Source organism: Rhea pennata, chromosome 2 (genome assembly GCF_028389875.1).
Source record: "Rhea pennata isolate bPtePen1 chromosome 2, bPtePen1.pri, whole genome shotgun sequence".
Lineage (NCBI taxonomy): Eukaryota > Metazoa > Chordata > Aves > Rheiformes > Rheidae > Rhea > Rhea pennata.
Genome location: NC_084664.1, coordinates 20,470,086 through 20,488,919, shown reverse-complemented (window position 1 = coordinate 20,488,919; position 18,834 = coordinate 20,470,086). Strand labels below are relative to the sequence as shown.

General features: G+C 47.7%; 1 protein-coding gene across 1 annotated transcript; it reads left to right on the top strand.

Moving 5' to 3' along the window:
- Positions 1-3,045: 3,045 nt before the first annotated feature.
- BMI1 (BMI1 proto-oncogene, polycomb ring finger) lies at positions 3,046-18,620 on the top strand. Its single transcript, XM_062567603.1, has 14 exons — positions 3,046-3,191; positions 3,634-4,036; positions 4,146-4,209; positions 4,316-4,350; positions 4,961-5,041; positions 13,092-13,225; positions 13,623-13,719; positions 14,518-14,573; positions 14,696-14,746; positions 15,008-15,116; positions 15,207-15,252; positions 15,770-15,868; positions 16,316-16,396; positions 16,482-18,620. Exons 1-14 carry the CDS (start codon positions 3,062-3,064, stop codon positions 16,809-16,811), a joined length of 1,716 nt encoding a protein of 571 aa, XP_062423587.1. The 5' UTR covers positions 3,046-3,061; the 3' UTR covers positions 16,812-18,620.
- Positions 18,621-18,834: the final 214 nt, after the last annotated feature.

Below are 18,834 nucleotides of genomic sequence, written 5' to 3'. Positions count from 1 at the left end.
TGCTTTTTTATAGCTGTGGTCTCTTTACATTTGTAATTCTGCAATTCAGAGTTTTGTCCTCTCCTCCATTTTATGTTTTTCTTCTCCTCCTCCATTTTATGCACTCTTGCCTTATGTATACTGTCTATATTGTACAATTATATAAAAATATAGCCTATTTTGTCGACCCACCTTTCTGCTGTAATGCCTTTCTCATTTCTGGCAAAATTAAAATTACCAGGAATTCTGTCACCCATAGCTCTGAAGCTCAGAGTTCACCAATTCAGTGCTATTAATTTTTATGCCAAAGTATCAGATCAGGAGTATTACTTCAGAACACGCAGCAACAATCTACGTGTTCTTTCTTCATCAAATCATGAGGCCTAATATACAGTGTATTATGATTAAAGGCCTGATCCTGCAGTTAGGGCAATTTTTTTTAACTTCAAAGTAAAAAAGAATACAAACTCCTAAGCATACAAAAACTCCTGTTTTTACAACAGAGTTACCAGACAACCCAGAGCGTCAGGAAACTCAGAAGTCACAACGACCTGATTACCCAGGTACCGCATCAGAACTGAAGTGTGATCTTATACTGCAATGTAGACAGTTGCTCTTACTTATAACAATTACAATACCACAAAAAGAGAAGAATAAAAAAATTCCAGTGATGAACTCACATGGTTCAAATATTGATAAAACATGATCTTATTACTCCTACTGGGACAACATTTTAACTGGTTTCAACAGCAGGACTCAGCTCTTAGATGACTGTTTATAATTAGTCAGTAATATGAATATAAACACCAGTACAAAACTCCTAACAGCTTTTCAATTAAATCTGCTACCAGTCAATTACCTTGAATAGCTCAGATAAAATGAAAATTGTAAATTCAAAGCTCTTTTCTAGTCAGGAGTCCAGTCCTCTGACAGCACTGTCCACCTACAAATGGACTGCAGCATAGATTAGCAGATGATCAAAGCAGCAGACTAGAGTCATTATTTTTTAATTAAATGACGATGGAATATCTCACCTATTCTTATTACCAATACTATTTAAGACAAATAACATTAGAAATAAAGAGGAAAAACACTCCTCTCTGTTTTTCTATTATTTTACATACTTGGAAACGTAATTATGAAGTCTGCTGTTTCAGGTCTGTCTTGTGTTTTTTGAATATATATTACTTCTGAATATACATTAACTTCTTCTGATATACATCTTTTATAGAAAAAGGAGCGTATTTTTAACATTATATACATGTGGTTTCATCACAAAAACTCAAAGGGGCCTTCAGCTTTTACAGTCTTTCTGAAGCAGATTTCAATATAGAGTTTACCTTTATGAAATGTTCTGCAGAAAACTTAGTTCAGTGAAGGCTAAATTATATATTAATGCTGTTGTCCATTGAGAAATACAAGGCACAAAGGAAAATATGATTTTCCTTTCTAAACCATTTTGTACACTTCAAGTTGGTTTTATTCAAAGGTTTTATACATCACAATTCATGTTATTTCATAAGGCCTTTACCTAAATGTTATTAGATCAGTCACCTAATTTGATCCATAGCTGATCCATGCCATTTCATTGTTTACATGTAAAATATTAAATTAAAAATGTTTTATGACAATATTTAAATACATAAATGAATATTAACAAAAAATGCCTCACATCAGGAATTTGATAGCTTAACACATAAATGTCTTTAGAAAACTCTGTATGTCTACTAAAATCATCAATAAAGACTCATCAAGTAAAGACTTATCTCTCAGTCCACACCAATATCTGTATGTCAGAATGTGCAATGCCTTTACCAAAATGATATAGAAGTCTTAATTAAAGAATTATCTTGAGTCTGTGCTCCCATGTCAGTTAGGCATAGCTATGGCAAAAAAATTAAACAAAATACCATTAAACACATACATCTGCTGGCAGACATATCTAAAAAAACCCCAGCTTACTGGCAAACTGATGCAATTGTATTCATGGCTTTCTGACTTAATAGACAGTAGGTCTACTACTTAAGAAACGGCTTTATTTGGTCGACTCTTGCTTAAGTTGAAAAGCATCACATGTCTTTAACAAGAAACATAAGCACTGCTGAGAATTACTGAGAAATAAAGTACTGATGAGTTAAAGGAATATGCTGTAACAAATCCTTCTCTTTACTGTAATACGAGCCAAATCCTTCATAAAATTAAGTCAGAAACAATATCGTCTCTGACTTAAAAAAAAAAAAAAAAAAAAAAAAAAAAAGAAGAAGAAGAAGGCGAGGGACGGGAGAGCCTTCAGCAGTGCATGCACAATGTGCTTTTCCGTAGGTACATGAACATTGTTCCACAATCCTTAAAAACTCTGTGAAACCATACGGGGGTGCCAATTTGTGACCATGCGGAAATAACACCTATGAATGCCTGAAAACGCCTTCTTTCAGCGTTTTGTTTTTGAAAACAGAAAGGCGCAAAATGCTTGCGCGGGGCAGTAACCGGGCTGCTGCAACCGGCGCAGCGCGGGGGAAACGCGCGGCTCCGCGGAGCCTTTCGGGCTCTCCCGGGCGCAGCGCGGCCGGCGCCGGCTGCCCGCGCGCGGGGGGCGGCGGCGGCCGCACCGACCCCCCCCCCAGCTCTCCGCGGGGGCTGGGAGGATTTTCGCGTTCCCCCCACGCGCGCGCGGGGCGGCGCGTGTGCGTGTCCGTGTGGTGGGTCCGGCCGCGCCGCCGCCCGGGGTGGGGGGGGGGGCGCGGCCCGTGGCCTCCCGCTCCCCGGGGGCGGCGCGGGGGCCGCGGCGGCGGAACGAGCCGCGCCGCGCCGCGCCGCGGGCGCCGGCGGAGCGGGGTCGCCGCCTGCCTCGCCAGCGCTGCTAGGAAGCGGCCTGGCTCGTGCCCGGCGGCGGGGCCCCCGGCCGCTGCGGAAGCGGGGCTGGCTCCGGGCGCGCCCGCCGCGGAGCCCCTGCGGCGGCGGCGGCGGCGGCGCCTCCCTCACTCGCTCGCTCGCTCCCGCCCGCGGCGGCGGCGGCCCCGCCTCGCGCGGCGATCAGCTGCGCGCGCGTCACGTGCCCGTGTCGAAGGTCACGGCGCCCACAATGGAGCTGTCGCCGTACGCGCAGGGCGGCTGGCGGCTCCTGGGCGACCCGCGCCGCGTCCCCCGCCGCGCCTACGCCGCGCTGCTCCGCGCCGCCTTCCGCGGCCTCCTCGGCCCCGCCGCCGGCCTGGGTAAGCGCGGCCGCCCCGCCCGCGCGGCGGCTGCCGCCCGCGGAGCGCCGCCGCCGCCGCCCGCGGGCCACCTGCGCCGCGCCGCGCCCGGCGGCCGCTGCCCCCGCGGCCTGCGGCGGGCCGGGCCGGGCCGGGCCGGGGCCCCCGCTGCCGCCGGTGCGCGCGAGCTCGTGTGTTTATACACGTGCGCGTGTACGCGCGCCCCCGGGGAGCGCCCGCGCCGCGCGCCCGCGCAGGCGGCCCCGCGCGGAGCCCGGGCCGCGGCGCTGAGCGCGGCTCTGCGGCACCAGAGCACCGCGCCCGCCGGCTGCGCCGCGCCCGCCGGCACCGCGCCCGCCGGCTGCGCCGCGCGGGCTCCGCCGCGGGGCCGGTGCGCGGCGGCGGGGGCAGCGCGAGCCGCCTGCGCGGGCGCCCGCTCGGGGCAGCGCGCCCCGGCCCGCGGGGGGCGGCGGGGTTTCCTCGCGGTGCCTCTTCTCCCTCTTCGGCGAGCTGCGCCTACGCGTGGACCGCTGGGTGAGGCCGTTCTGGCGCGGCTCTGCGGTGCGCGTAAGCCGTCCCTTCCCTTGCGCGGTGCCCCCGGCACCTTGCCCGCGAGCTCGGTGCGTTCGCGCTGAGGCACCGGGCGTGTGTCGCTGTGGAGAAGAGGCACCGTTCGGAGGGCAAGCAGGAGCCCCTGGTAACGTGCACTGGGACTTCGCAGATAAGAGTGGCGTCAGTAATTCATTTATTTTAGACGATCCAGACCTGAAAGATATTGACCCTACGGTCTTAAAACACTGCCACGCAGCAGCTGCAATGTGTATACTGGAGGCAGGGAAACAGAAAGCCGACAAATCTGCTATAAGGTACTGATGGCTTTGAAGCTACCTCATTTCTCTAGTGGCTGTTACTTACTGTAAACTATACTGCTCACTTAATGTTAACAAAAAACTCATAAAGTCTTTTTCTCTGTAGCACATGTCTAGAAGACTGTAAACTGGATAGAGAAAGAATAGAAGAATTTTGCACCGAATATCAGGTTTTTAAACCGATTTTACCATGCTTGCTTTTTTTTTTTTTTTTTTTTTTTCCCCACTCTGGTAACAATTTATTTGAATATAGCAGATTTTTTTTTTCCCCCCCAGAAAAACAAGGATATGTTGGAAATCCTATTGGGAAGGTAGGTCAGTTTGTCAGCACATACAGTTTCAGTTACAGCTACTTTAAAAGTGTCCTGAAAAACATATGTAGATACTTCAGGTGATGAAAGTAAGAAACTTTGCTCACAGATTTTTCTTTAAATTTTTAACAGACTTTAGGAAACAACTGTTGAAACTTTCTTTTTCCTCCTTCAGTAATTCCTCCTTAAGTAACTTTTTTGAACTTTTTATTAAACATTACAAGTATCAGAAAAAGGTTCTTGGCTTTGTTTGTGGACAACTTCAGAAAAATGACTTTTTCTTTAAGTGTGGGGTATGTGTAACTATTGTGTTTTTCAGCATAGGCAGATCTCCTCTCCATATAACTGATGTATCTTGGCGCTTGGAATATCAGATCAAGGTAATTTAACACATCGAGGTGTTGTTTCCTTAGTCTATTTTGGTTCTGAAATCTGACTTTCTGTATATTCTTTGTTTTTAATTTAGACTAATCAACTTCATAAAACTTACCGACCATCCTATTTGGTGACCTTAAATGTAGAGGTACTGTCTACCTACCTTTCCCTGTACCCTCAAAGGAAAAAATGCAATCTCTTGTCATTTTTTAATAAAACTTTTTTTTCTCTTCAGAACAGTGATTCAGGATCACACCCAGATGTTAGCTTTAGTTGCACGATGGAGCAATTACAGGTACTTCTTTCCATCACCATTGTTTGACTCTAGTTGTGAATATATTTTTTTTCTTTTACTGTCAATCAAAATGAAAGTTTATAAACTGTTCTCAGAAAAATATCTGGGATCAGGAGGGTAGTAGAGAAGCTTCTACAAAACGTTGCATGTGGTTGTCTTGCCTTCTCAAATAAAGATGTGTAGTAACTGATTGCATGGAAATAGCTCTTTCTACCTGCACAAATATTTTATCTGTTTTCATAGCTGTAATATTTATTTGGAAGGAAATCAATCAGTTTTCTGAAACTCTCATTTCCCGTGGTGCAGAGAAATTATTAGAGCAAAATGGATCAATGATTTAAATATATATGGTGATTTAAAATAGTGAATGAACTGAAGGCTCTTCAGTGATGTTAATGACATGTAAGAAATGAAACAAACATGAAACAAACGTTGATCTTCACTTAGCGATTTAAATGTGTAACTGAACAAAAGAGGTATTGTAATGCTTGAAAGTCACCAAAGTGTGGAAGACTGGGAAAAGGGATTGGGGGTAGAGACTAGGAGATATTAAAACTTCAGATTTACACTGCTACTTTTTTAACGTGTTTCTCCAAATCCCTCTTTAGCTTACAAATAAGTGTTTTGATTTGGTTCACTCGCTCAGTGGAATCTGACATACTTTGACTGGGAATGGTCCTAGTGTAAAATTGCACTCAAAATAATTTCAGTATTCTTAGAAATGTATGTAGGACCAAATGGTAGCAAGAACCGTCATAATGATGCTGATAAAATCTTCACGTTAAAAATAGTGATCTGTTTTAGTCAGTCATATATTTTAAAAGGTGTTTTCCTTCAACTCCTACTTTTTTACTACATTATAACGTGAAGTTATTTTAACTGTCTTTCTAGCATTATATATCAATCGCAACTTTTGTGGTATAGTGCTGCTATCCCTTGCCCTGCTGTGTAAAAGAATGTTATGTTCTACTGTTAGCTGACTTTCTGCAAAATATTTTTATTCTGAAACAATATTTCATCTCTTAGGATTTAGTTGGAAAACTAAAAGATGCTGCAAAAAGTCTCGAAAGAGCGACTCAGATGTGATGGAAGGAAGGTGTCAGTCTGCGGGGTTGAAGTACTCTAAGAGCGTCTACTACAGGACAAATGTCTTTCGTCTCTATTTGCATGTCGTGATGTAAAACGATCCTTTTTATGAGTTCTTGGATGTGAATTCAGTAAAATCACTATTTTCGTGAAGGCAGATGCTATTCCTTGCTCATGTCATGTTTTTGTGAAAATTAACTCACGGTAGAAATTCAGTTAGCGGTAGTGTCTTCAAAGCATTCCTTCTGTTTTATTTTGTGTACTTTAAGTATTTATCACTGATTATTTCCCCCGGGAGCTAATAAAGTTGATTCGCTCTTGTTCTGCGTTTTTGGATTTTTTTTTTTTTTTTAATGAGTGAATTAGCTGTTCCTGGAACCGCGCCGCTGAGCGCAGCGTCCCCTCCTCCCGCGGTAGTGCTGCGGGGCGCCGGCTAAGCTGCCCACCGCGCTTTGTTTCGCCTCGGGACCGCTCCTGCCGCTTGTGCGGGACCCAGGGTTCGTCCCCGCCGCCGGCAGGAGCCCAGCGCCGGCGGCTACGCCCCGGCGGTCCCGCTGCGCGCCCGCGGTGCGGTGCGGTACGGTGCGGCCCCTCTCCGCCACCGCGGCCCGCACCTGCCGGCAGGCCGGGCGCGGCCCCCGGCCGGGCGCGGCGCGGGCTGAGCGCGGCCCGTTGTCCGCCGCGGGCCGCTCGGCCCCGTGCGGCGGCCGCCCGAGGGAGCGGGGCGGGCGGCGGGGGCCGCCGCGGCGCGCGGGAGAGCGGCGGCGCGCGGCCCCTCTGAGGGGGCGCGTCGCCCCCGGCGCCAACGGCCGCGGGCCGCGGCCACGTGCGCCAGGCGGGCGGCGGGCGCGAGGCGGCGAGGGCGTGAGGCGGCCGGGGGCGGTGCCCGGCGGGAGGCGCGGCCCGCCCGCGGGGGGGGAGGGTGCGGGAGGCCGCGGGCGTCGAGGCCGCGCGTGGGGAGCGAGCAACAAGTGCGTGGAGGGGGCGCGGGCGCGGGGCGGAGGCGGAGGGGCCGCCTGGGGGGTGGCGTGGGGCCGCCGTGAAGCTGGGGCGGCGGGGGCGAGGGGCGCGGGGGGGGGCGGCGCGTGGGGCAGGCGCGCGCGTGGGGAGGGGGCGGCCGCCGGAGGTGAGAAGCGGGGCGGGGGCGGCGGCAAGTCGGGAGCGGAGGGAATGAAAGAAAGAACGGGAATGGGCAGAGCGAGCGAGCGCGGCGCGCGGGGGGGAGGGGGCAGAAAAGGCGGAATCGGGATGTTGCGCCGAGCGAGGGGAAGGGAAATCGCCGAGCCCGAGCCGAGCCCGAGCCCGAGCCGAGCCCGCGCGGCGGGGGGGAGAGCGGCGGGGCCGCGCGCGGGGAGCGTGGCGAGCCGGGGCGGGGGCGGGACGGGCGGCGGGCGCGCGGCGGCGAAAAGGAGGCAGCGGCCGCGTGCGGTGCGCGCGCGGCGGCGGCGGCGCGGGGCGGGGGGGCGGCGGCGCGCGGCGGCGCGCGCGGCGGCGGCGGCGGCGGCGCGGGAGGGCCGGGGAGGGGAGGCGGCGCGGGCGGGGAGGGGGCGGCGGCGGCGGGCGGGGTGCGGGGCTGGGTCACGGCGGGGCTGCCGGGCTCCGGCTGCACCGCCGCTAATTCCCAGGCCACCCTTAAGGAATGAGGAGCCCCACGTGATGCTGGCGGGGCGGGCGAACTCCGAGCCATTTTGGGGACGGTGTCAGTTTCCACTGTGTGCCTTCAGCGTTGCATTTTTCCCTCCTCCACCCGCCCTCCCCCGTTCCCCCCACCAACAACTATGAAATAATAATAATAAAAAAAGAGACCGAGAGGCAGAGCAGGGGGAAGAGGGAGAGACAATGGGCTGGTGGAGAGAGAACCCATCCGGATTAGAAAGACTTTCCGCTCCCAGCTCCTAAGCCACCCAAAACGCAAACTCAGAGGGAGAGAGAGGGAGTGAGAAGGGTCGGTGGAAGAGAGGAGAAAACCCGGGTGTTTTGTAACTAAAATGAGCAGAGTGCAGCAGCAGCAGCAGCAATAAGCTTATTGCAATTGACAGCGTCTGCAGTTCATTTCAAGATGGCCGCTTGGCTCACATTCATTTTCTGCTGAACGACTTTTAACTTTCATTGTCTTTTTTGGCCGCTCCGATCATCACCCACCGGCTCCTTTTTCCGGGTATGTATGCAGCGAGGTGTCTCCTTACCCGGGGCGGGGGGCTGAGGGGGCTTTGCGGCGGTTTTCGGCTGGTTTGGGGGCTGCAAAGGGGAGCCTAGGTGTCCCCCAAGCTCTCCGTATGGGAAAAGCGCTGACAGGCTGCTCCAACCACACACACACACATATAGACACGCAGCAGCAGCAGCCTGTGCACTCGCTTTCGCTACGCACCCACATTTGCAAATTTTAGTTCCTTTCTTTCTCCAGATGCCCCCTAAAATGTTTCTGTGCACATGGTCCCCGAGGAGAATATTTATATTTCCAGCCCGTGGTGCCAGCCCGGCCTGAGCGCCCTTTGTTTAAAGGCAGATTTTGATTAAACAGGGACGTTCATGAAATCTGGAGCTGCCTGGGTCAAGTGATTTCAGTCCTCTCCGAAATAAATGTGTCTGGGGGAGGCTAAAGTGCCAGATAACGCACCCATTTTATAGAGATAGGGCCAGTGGGGGGTAGCGATCCTCCTGGTGGGGTTGTTAGGCTTCGGGGCAGCTAACAGAAAATGTTATTAACTTAAGTTGGACAAGTACTTGTGTGAAATTTGATGGTTTGTAAGATGGCGGTTCCCAGTTGTTTCCAATGTCTCCTCTTACATTTGTGCTTAAAATGCTAAAGTTTTTAGGTTTATACCTGCTGGGAGAGGACAGGGGTGACCAAAATTGAGAAATAACTTTTTTGCAGAGATAGCAATTTGACTGTGATCCTTGGGAATTGGGGTGTGCAATTTGCTAGAGCCTTTGGAGCAAAGGTGATGTGCCTGTAGCACATAGTGGCTTTTTTTTTTTTTTTTTTTTTTTTTTTTAATTTCTTTTCTCTGACTGGTATTTTTTCTCTTGAGCCCGGGAAGGGCAAATTAACGTGAAATCCTTTGTCGAGTCTTAAACGTGTCACGAGTTGGCTCGTCATGCTGTTTGGAGGTAGCACTAGAAAGTTGATTGTGTATGTTTATGTAATTGTATGGCCTTGCCAGTATATAACCTGGGTCGTTTCTGTGTGTTTACTGCAAATATTTGCAAATAAAGAGGTAAAAAGTAGCAGAAAAATGGCATTTGCATAAAAGTGAGATAGTCACTTTTCAGCAGCTAGAAACTTTGATTCACTCCTCTACCCTCCAAAAAAGTTCCAGAAAATCTAGGTATGTGTGCCCAGTTCCCAGCTGAGCATCAAATGGATTTTTGCATAGTACTGGTCAGAGTAACTTATTTTATGGGACTATCCCAAAGACCAGGGAGATTCTGGAAATGCAGTCCACTGAATCTGCTGAGAGCGCCTAGTTACAGCACGTCCTGTAAACTACTAAGGCTTTTTTTCTTTCTTTCTTTCTTTTTCTTTTTTTTTTCCTTTTTTTTTTCAGTTTGCCGGAGACACCAAGTGTTGACCTACCTGATCAGGCAGATAGCTAGAAAATTAACGTTTTAATATATGTTGGAGTAGACGGATAGCGTAGTTCAGATAGGGAGTTTTAAGGTGATGATTTAAAGGCTGGAGGTCTTTTTACACTCTGTTGCCATTGCTCAGGTCTTTCCTTGCTGCAGTATGCTAGGCAAAGATATTTGAGCTACACATGCGTTCTTTGAAAGAAATACTATCCCTCCTTTAAAACATATGTGGACATTCTTAAGTGAAAGAGTAATAATAGACTTTATAGGAAAGTAGGTTTTATTGATAATAGGTGAAGATGTAGTGTTACAGCTTCTTTATTACTAATGAGAGAGTTTACCGAGAGGATATAGGTGTAAAGTACACAAACCTATCTGAATGATGTTTCTATATTTTTTGTGTATTTTCTCTTAGAGACCTGTCAAAGCAGGTTTGATAGCTTATCGCGTTTATAGATTTTTAATAATGTAGCTGATTCCTAGCAGGGGAACGCACTTCTGTTTTTCTTCATTTTGACATAACCTGTTTAAGGCCTCTAAATAATCAGTTGGCTGGCGCTGTTGACTTCTAGCAAGTGTTATCTTCATATATTTTACGTTTAGTTGTTCCGTGTGTCAGTGTGTAAATACATATTATGCTGGTGAAGAGGCTGTTTGCGTTGCCTGCGTGAGGCGTGTTGGCACGCCTGGTGCTGCGGCCACGAGCTGAGCCATCTGGGAGGATTTGGCTCCTGGCAAAGCGCGGCGTCGGGGCTGCTGCGGTGAGGGGCGCGGCGCTGGGGTCACGCCACCCCCCCCCCCCCCCAGGACCCCCCAGGGCGCCCCGGCCGCCGCCGCCGCGAAGCCGGGCGCTGGACGCAGCTCGCTGGATAAAACCCCTGATCCCGGAGATAACTCGAAGCATGTTCAAAATGTGCTAACTTCGGGCAATAAATAACCTGCGTTTCGGGGTGGCTTCGGCAAGCTTCACGGTTGAATTTAATCCTCCTCCTTCTAGGAAGGGGCTAAACTTGCGTGGAATAAAAGGTGTTAATGTCTTAAAAGGTTTGTGCAGGATGTCAGGGCTGGGGAAGGGTTCTGCATCCGCCGAGTTATATGGCCTCGGTCGCTGCTGGGTTTTTTAGTTCAGATATTCATGAACGATGAGGTAGGGGTTTTAACAAATAAAACACAGGACCGTGAAAGCAGTCTGTCCAGATCTGAGTATCTAAAGAGACCTCAGAGTCACTGGCTGCACAGTACTGTGCTCTTCAGAGACAGAGGCGCAGAAGCCTTTTCTGGGAAAAGCAAGCCATCGGTATCAGTTTAAAAGTAAAAAGCGGAGGGTCAGAGACCCTGGAAGCGGCATTTAGATCGCAGTACGATGAAGCGTGGTTCTTGCTTTCCCACACGGGGTTAGGAGCAGCTTTGGGGATCTGGTCTCACTTGGTGCTTTAGCATTTTGCTTTTCTGTTTGCTTGCTATCATTTGATATTGGAGGGGGGGGGTTATCTGCTGCTCGTTCAAAGCTTCTCCTGCAGCAGCAAGAGAAGTTTCCCTGCTAAGGTCGCTCGTTGGCGCTGTGTACCCTTTTTGAGAAATATTGTACCCCTGTCCTGGGCAGTTTGGCGGAAATTCCAAGCTTTGAGAAGCCTTGGTGTATTGTCTTATTTCGCGGTCTAACATCGAAGTTTGCGAGTAGCTGGGGAGAACCTCAGGCAAGGCTGTGTCTCGAGACTGCATCAACTCACACGCTGCAGTACGGGGCGGCTTGTAAGCTCTGTCTCGGGAAGAGTGGGACCAGGCAGATGAGCTGGTGTAGTGGGAGCACTGACACGGGGAAATGAATAGTTTGCATCTGAGTAACATTGTTGTATTATTTTTTTTCAGGATCTGTTTGACAGAAAATAATTTACTGTGCAGTTGGCGTAGCTGGTAGGGTTCCCTCCCTCCCCGTGAGGTTTCCCCTCTTATTCCCTCTTATTTTAAGTTGTATGTGTGCATATAACGTCAGCGCCAGTGCCTCCGATAGGGTTTTATGGGTTGCAGACTGTGAAAATGACATTTGTTTTTCACTCTTGTCGCTGCATTGTGTTGACAAGGTGTTGATTTAGCTTTAGGAATGATCTGATCACATGGTCCTCTGCATGTTGTCACTAATGTTGTACCGTTTAAATTCGGTTTGGGCTTTTTTTTTTTTTTTTTTTTTTTTCCCCCCCTTGGTGCGTTTCTTTGCTGAGAAAGGAGGCTTATTAAAGGATTCGGAGGTTTGTTTTCTCCCAGCCAAACACCTTTCCCGGGTGCTGCAGATCTGTTTCCACCTCTTGCAAAACTTTGCAGCGCTCTCGCTTCGTCCGCGGGAGGCTTTTCAAACGAGACTCGAAAGAGCGGGGGGAAGGAAAGAAGGAGAGAGAGCGAGAAAGAAAGAAAGAAAGAAAAAGTTGGGGGGAGCGAGAGGGAGGGAGGGAGGAGAGGAGGGGAGCGGGGGTCCCGGGGCGCGGGCCGGAGCCGCCCGGCGCCCGCCGGCGGCGCGGGGGGCTCGGTCCGCGGAGCGCGGCGCGCCGGGAGCGGGAGGCGGCGCAGGGGGAGGCGGCGGTCTGAGCCCGGCTCCTCGCACCGAGTCGACGTGGAGAGAGGCCCCTGCGAGGATCCGAAATGGCCGAGACTCGGGAGGAGCCTCTCGCGCTCGCCGCCGCCGGGCTGGGACCCCGAGCGCGGCGCCCCGCGGGCTGCGGCGGCCCGGCCCGGCCCGGCCCGGGCTCCGCCGGCGAGCGGGCTCCGCCGGCGAGCGGGCTCGCCGCCCCCCGCGGGCGCCTCGGCTCCTCCGCCCCCTCGCAGCGGCCGGGCCCCGTGTCCCACCCCCGGCCCGGCCCGGCCCGGCCCGGCCCGCCCCCCGGCCGCCCCCCCGCCCGGCTCTCGCGTGTTCCCAGCGGTGGCAGGATGCCAAGTGTAAGTGTAAGTTGCTATAGCAACCCCCGCGGAGAGCGGAGCGGATCCGGATCGGCACCGAGCCGCCGCGGCAGCCGCCCGCTCCCCCGGCGGCGCCCCGCCGCCGCGGTGCGCGGCCCGCTCCGAGGTGCGTGTCCCCCCGCCCCCGCGCGCCCCTCCCCGCGCTCCGGAAATGCCAGGGCAGCCGCACCGGGAGGCGCTGGTTCCCCTTTGTGCTGCTCGCCGGCAGCCCGGTGCCCGCCCGGCCCCCCGCGCCGCGCCGCGCCGCGCCGCCCCCGCCGGAGCCGGAGCCGGTGCGCGGCCGGCGGGCGCGCCGCTCCGCGCCGCTCCGCTCCGCGCCGGGTGCCGCGGCCCTCCGCGCCGCGCCGCGCCGGGGCTGCGCGGCGGCCTGCGGCGGCGGCCCCGCCGCTCCGCGGGGGCCGCGCCGCGCCGCACCTGGGCCGCGGCCCGTCCCCCCTCACTGGCCTCCGCGGGTGTCTTGCAGAGCCGCCGTTCGCCACGCCAAAATGCACCGAACAACCAGAATCAAAATAACCGAGCTAAACCCCCATCTCATGTGCGTGCTCTGCGGCGGGTACTTCATCGATGCCACCACCATCATCGAGTGTCTCCACTCCTGTAAGTACCGGCGGGCACCTCGCCCCCGAGCCGCGCCGCGCCGCGCCGCGCCGCGCCGTGCCGTGCCGTGCCGTGCCGCGCCGCGAGCAGCACCCGCGGGGCGGGCGGCAAGCGCCCCTGCGGCTCCCGCAGCCCCGGGAATGGGGGGACCTGGCCGCCCGAGAGGGCTTTTTGACGACGGCCCTACGGTCTTTGTTAAAGTAGTAATATATGTACTCCGAGTGTCTCCTTTTCATGTTAATTGCAGCTTATTTGAGTATTTGTTTAGCTTAAGCAGCGCACTTCGGACAATGGACGATTTAGTAGCTTGCATAGCTTAGAAAATCGCACCTCTATCTATGCATATTTGAGTGTCACCCAGAACTATTACTAAAAGCCTTACGTGTTTGACTTCCAGTCTGTAAAACGTGTATCGTGCGTTACTTGGAGACAAGCAAGTACTGTCCTATTTGTGATGTCCAAGTGCACAAAACTCGACCGCTTTTGAACATAAGGTAGGAGAAAGATGTAATATATATCATGTATGTCTTATTTTACTTTATAAGCGGAGACTTGCAGTAATTGTGTTGATGTTATCTCTTCTTCTCTGATTTAAATCTGAAAGGACTTGTCTCTTTTTCAAGCTAACCTGTGCATATGCTCTCTCTTTGGAGTTTTGTCATTGATTGAAATAGAAGATTTCACTGGATGAGAGACTGAAAGTTTTTCTTGGTCTTTCTTTTCTTTTCTTTTCTTTTCTTTTTTTTTTTTTATTTTTTTTTTTTTTATTTTTGCCTAGGCTAGCCATTGATAGAATGCCCTCTTGCTCTCTCCCATTTTCATATACACATAGCCGACAGTTTCTCCACTTTCTGTTTTTCACAGACATGCTTCAGTCGGGCCATAGATTGTAGTCATGAAAACTGTTGCTGAAACTTTTGAAGCTAAAACTTTTGAAGCTAAAATTCAACCCCCTTTAAAACATACTTCTTGTTTCAGAAGTTTTTTTTTGGTGTTACTTTGTGGTGTTCTCTCTCCATTTTTTGAAGGAAACGTGGGTTTTAGGGCCTTCATTCAATCTAGGAGAATTATTTTTCAATTGCTTTGTCACAACTGAAAAGTTTTTTTGTTTTATAGCAGTGTTTAGAACAGTGTTAGTTTGATTATTAAGTTTGTCAGTTAAGTTTTTGAGAGTAGCATTCCACTTTGTAGAAGATGTCTCATTGTTGAGAAAGATTACAAATGAGGAGCTGCCACTTGGATTAAAATGTTGCTTCATCTGCTTAGTTTTATATTTTGGGTTTTTTTTTCAGGTCAGATAAAACTCTGCAAGATATTGTGTACAAGCTAGTACCAGGCCTTTTCAAAAGTAAGTAGCTAAATCGTTTTTATTCTTAAGAGCAGAAAAACAAAGACAGAACTGCTATCCTGTATCCTTACCTGGAGTTACAGTGTATATGCTAAAAGAAAAATATATGCTTTTCCATTTAGATGAAATGAAAAGAAGAAGAGATTTTTATGCTGCTCATCCATCAGCTGATGGTAATAGCCTCTCATTCACAACTTTAATAAAATAGCACAGACCTAAATGCTTTGCTTTTTCCTTTTTAACTTAAAAATTATATACTACCATTAATAAATTTTAAGAAGTACATTCAGCATAATAAAAGTTTATTGTTTTAGCAGTTAGGTAGATTTAATTCATAACCTTAGTATGGAGATTTTTTTTCCTTGTTACTGAGAATTGTCATTCTTCCTGATTTGAATTTCAAAATGTAAATTATTGTGGAAATTTCTGCGCAGCTGCCAATGGCTCTAATGAAGACAGGGGAGAAGTGGCTGACGAAGACAAAAGAATTATAACAGACGACGAGATAATAAGCTTATCCATTGAATTCTTTGACCAGAATAGGCAAGTTCCAGAATGGCAATATTTTATGTTTATCTGACTGTTAGCAGCTATGTTTATTATTTGTTGTAATTGTTTCATTCCTTTTCACAGGCTGGAACGAAAAGGAAATAAGGAGAAAGAAAAATCAAAGGAAGAGGTAAATAACTTTCCTTTACTTAGAGGAAACATAGCAGACACAAACATCTTTCACGCACATTTGTGATTGAATACTATATAGAGATATTTATATCCAGAACAAAAGAAGCACACATGCTATTATGGTACTAGGTGCAGAGGAGGTAGACTACCTTCTTACAGCTATAAATGTAAACTACTTTGAGAAATTAAAAAATACCTGCAATATTATTTTTAAAATTGAATCTGAGTTATTTTGCATTCTAAAAAATCAATATGCAATAAATAGGCATTGTGGAAAGAAATTTAGTAGGACTTATAAATCTGTTAGTATGTAACATTACTTGCATTTTTATTACTTTTTCTGGAATTGTAATTTACCTTTTAATGTTCATTAAATGGCCCTCAAAATCATTACATTATAGTTCATAATATAATAACGTGTGCATTTAAAGAATTCACATAGAATATTACAATATAACATTAGTGGAAGTAATTGCTTGTTATCATTAGACTGATTTTCTTTAACGTATCATTAGGTGAATGACAAAAGATACTTACGCTGCCCAGCAGCAATGACTGTGATGCATCTAAGGAAGTTCCTGCGGAGTAAAATGGATATACCTAATACTTTCCAGGTACCTAAGAGAAAAGATTTATTTATTTATTTATTCTTGATATTCTGAATCTGCTAATGTTGGTTAACATGCTTCTTAAGTTAGTTTATATTTTTGATTGCTTGTTTGAGTGAGTTCCAGCAAGCAATAACCACAGAGTGTTTCCAGAGTGTACAGTTTGTTGATAGGATTAAGAGCATATTTTAAAATATCTCACAGAAGAGTTGGTGACCCCGTGTAACTTTTTCATGCTGTTCATATACTGAGGTATTAAGAAATTGTTCAGTAACGTATTTAAAATATTTACAAAATATTTACAAAAATCCTCTCTGCCCTTCCATTTTTTTGGCATAGCAGATTTTAAAGTTCCTGATCTACTGGTTTGGGACTTCTTTCACCTCAAAAAAAGCACGTGTTACTAGTAAATACCTGTACGCTTCTTAATGCGAGGATTAATGTCTTAAATAGATTGATGTGATGTATGAAGAGGAGCCTTTGAAGGACTACTACACGCTAATGGATATTGCCTACATTTATACTTGGAGACGGGTAATTAGCAGCATGCCTCCTCTTGGGTGGTGGCCGGCCGTGGCTCGCGCGAGGGTGCTTACGGGGTCTTCTCTTTGCCTTGCAGAACGGGCCGCTCCCCCTCAAGTACCGAGTGCGACCTACTTGCAAGAGAATGAAGATCAGTCACCAGCGGGAAGGCTTGAATAATAGCGGGGAACTAGAAAGTGACTCTGGGAGCGAGAAGGCGAGCAGCCCGGCGGGAGGCATCCCCTCCACCTCCTCGTGCTTGCCCAGCCCCAGCACCCCGGTGCAGTCTCCTCACCCGCAGTTCCCGCACATCTCCAGCACGATGAATGGCACCAGCAGCAGCCCCAGCAGTAACCACCAGTCGTCCTTCACCAACAGAGCGCGGAAAACCTCCATAAATGGCTCCTCGGCTACTTCGTCTGGTTGACTCGCCAATGAGACTACCACCCCCACCCCTCATTTATATAGGTCTCTCCATACCATTACAGCTTTATAGATGCTAATACATGTGACTATCGTCCAAATTGCTTTCTTTTGTAGTGACACTGAACTTGGCTATAAAAGGCGGACTAGGTGACATTCAATATGGACGTTAATTAAAACGCAAGATTGATATGTAAATTGTTTTTGAAGGACTGGGAAGCAAACAGAAGTTACACCTTCACGTGTTTGGAATGATGTGGAGTTGTTTCCGTCCCCATCATCTGGACCTGGGACTCTCCAGAAGTTGATATAAATCCTGGGAAGTAGTTTGTTAATCCAGACTAACTCCTCCATTGCGTTCTCTTCAATTGTTATTGTTATTATGCTGTTTTGTGAACCTGTAGAAAGCAAGTGCTTTTTCATCTTGAAATTCAACAAAATGGAAAGAATATGCATAGAATAATGCATATATGTAGCCATGTCACTGTGAATAACAATTTTTGCGTATTAGCCATTTTGATTCTTATGTTGCATCTTTAATTCTCTGTTGCTGCGCAGAACCGATCAAAAGAAAAGTAAACTTCAGTTTTACAATCTGTATGCCTAAAAGCGGGTATTACCGTTTTATTTACTGACTTGTTTAAATGATTCGCTTTTGTAAGAATCAGATGGCATTATGCTTATTGTACAATGCCATATTGGTATATGACATAACAGGAAACAGTATTGTATGATATATTTATAAATACTATAAAGAAAATATTGTGTTTCATGCACTCATGATATGGTTGTTAAATTTCTGGTTCGACCCTTGCAGATGCCACTTGTTTGAGCTTTGCTCATACTGGAACAAACACTTTGTGTGTGACAGCTACAGTATTGGGAAGGCACATGCAAGTCTCTGATAACCTGGAGGCAATTGGCAATCTTAAAAAGGTTTTTACTGGCTTTGTCTTTTTTTCAAGTGATATATTTTTACTTTACCAAATGTTGTTGAAGTGATGCAGTGAAGAAAAGAAATTAAGGGACATGGAAGTAATTGATCTGTTTGATTACATTTTTATTATTTTGTGTGGTGGGATTGTGTTTTTAAAAGCACACAGGATCATTATAGAAGCCATAAACTATTTGGTATAAATTTTAAGGAGCCAGCAATTCGCTGGATGAAGGCATTTTATCTAAATTTGTTATAATATATATGTATATGGTACAGTACTAACTTCATTAAAATTTAACAGGTACTTTAATATTTCCAATAAATTGTGGAGAATGCCTCTTCTTTAATGACCTGCACATAGGAGCATTTTATTAGAGGCTTCTAAAAGTTTTTTTTTTTTTTTTTTAAGTAGAAGGAACTTTTCCAACATAAAATATGAACAGCCCAGAACACTTTTCAGTTTGTGCTTTGCTTTGGTCGAACTTCGTGTGTGTTCATCACCCATCAGTTATACATTTGTGAGGGTGTTTATTCTATATGGATATTGTTTCATGTTTGTACGGGAAAATTGTAGTTAAACATTTCATTGTCTCCAGTCTGCAAAAGAAGCACAATTCTATTGCTTTGTCTTGCTTATAGTCATTAAATCATTACTTTTGCATATAAATTGCTGTTATTTGTCCTGCTTGTTTTTATAGACCAGGTGATTGCAAATCCTCCACAAGGTTATTGCTTATTGATGTATAATGTCTTGTTAAACAAGAGTTGATATTTTTTTCCTGTAGTAAACATGTACAGTTCAATTTCAACAGTAAAAACTTCAGTTTTATATACACGAATAACTTTCATTTATAGTTGATCAAAGAAATAAACAAATAAAAGGGATAATTCATTGAAAAATAGTGAATGAGCTTTGTTGATAATGTGGTATTAAAGGACAAACATCTTGTGCTCATTGAAAGTCTTTCGGGGGTCTATAAAAGGTTCTCGTGAGCAGAACAGTATAGCATTAAAACAACACCAAAAAAGGTCTGAAAATCGCCATGATTTGTTTTGGATACCTAGCTAGAAAACGTTCGCTCTTCCTTAT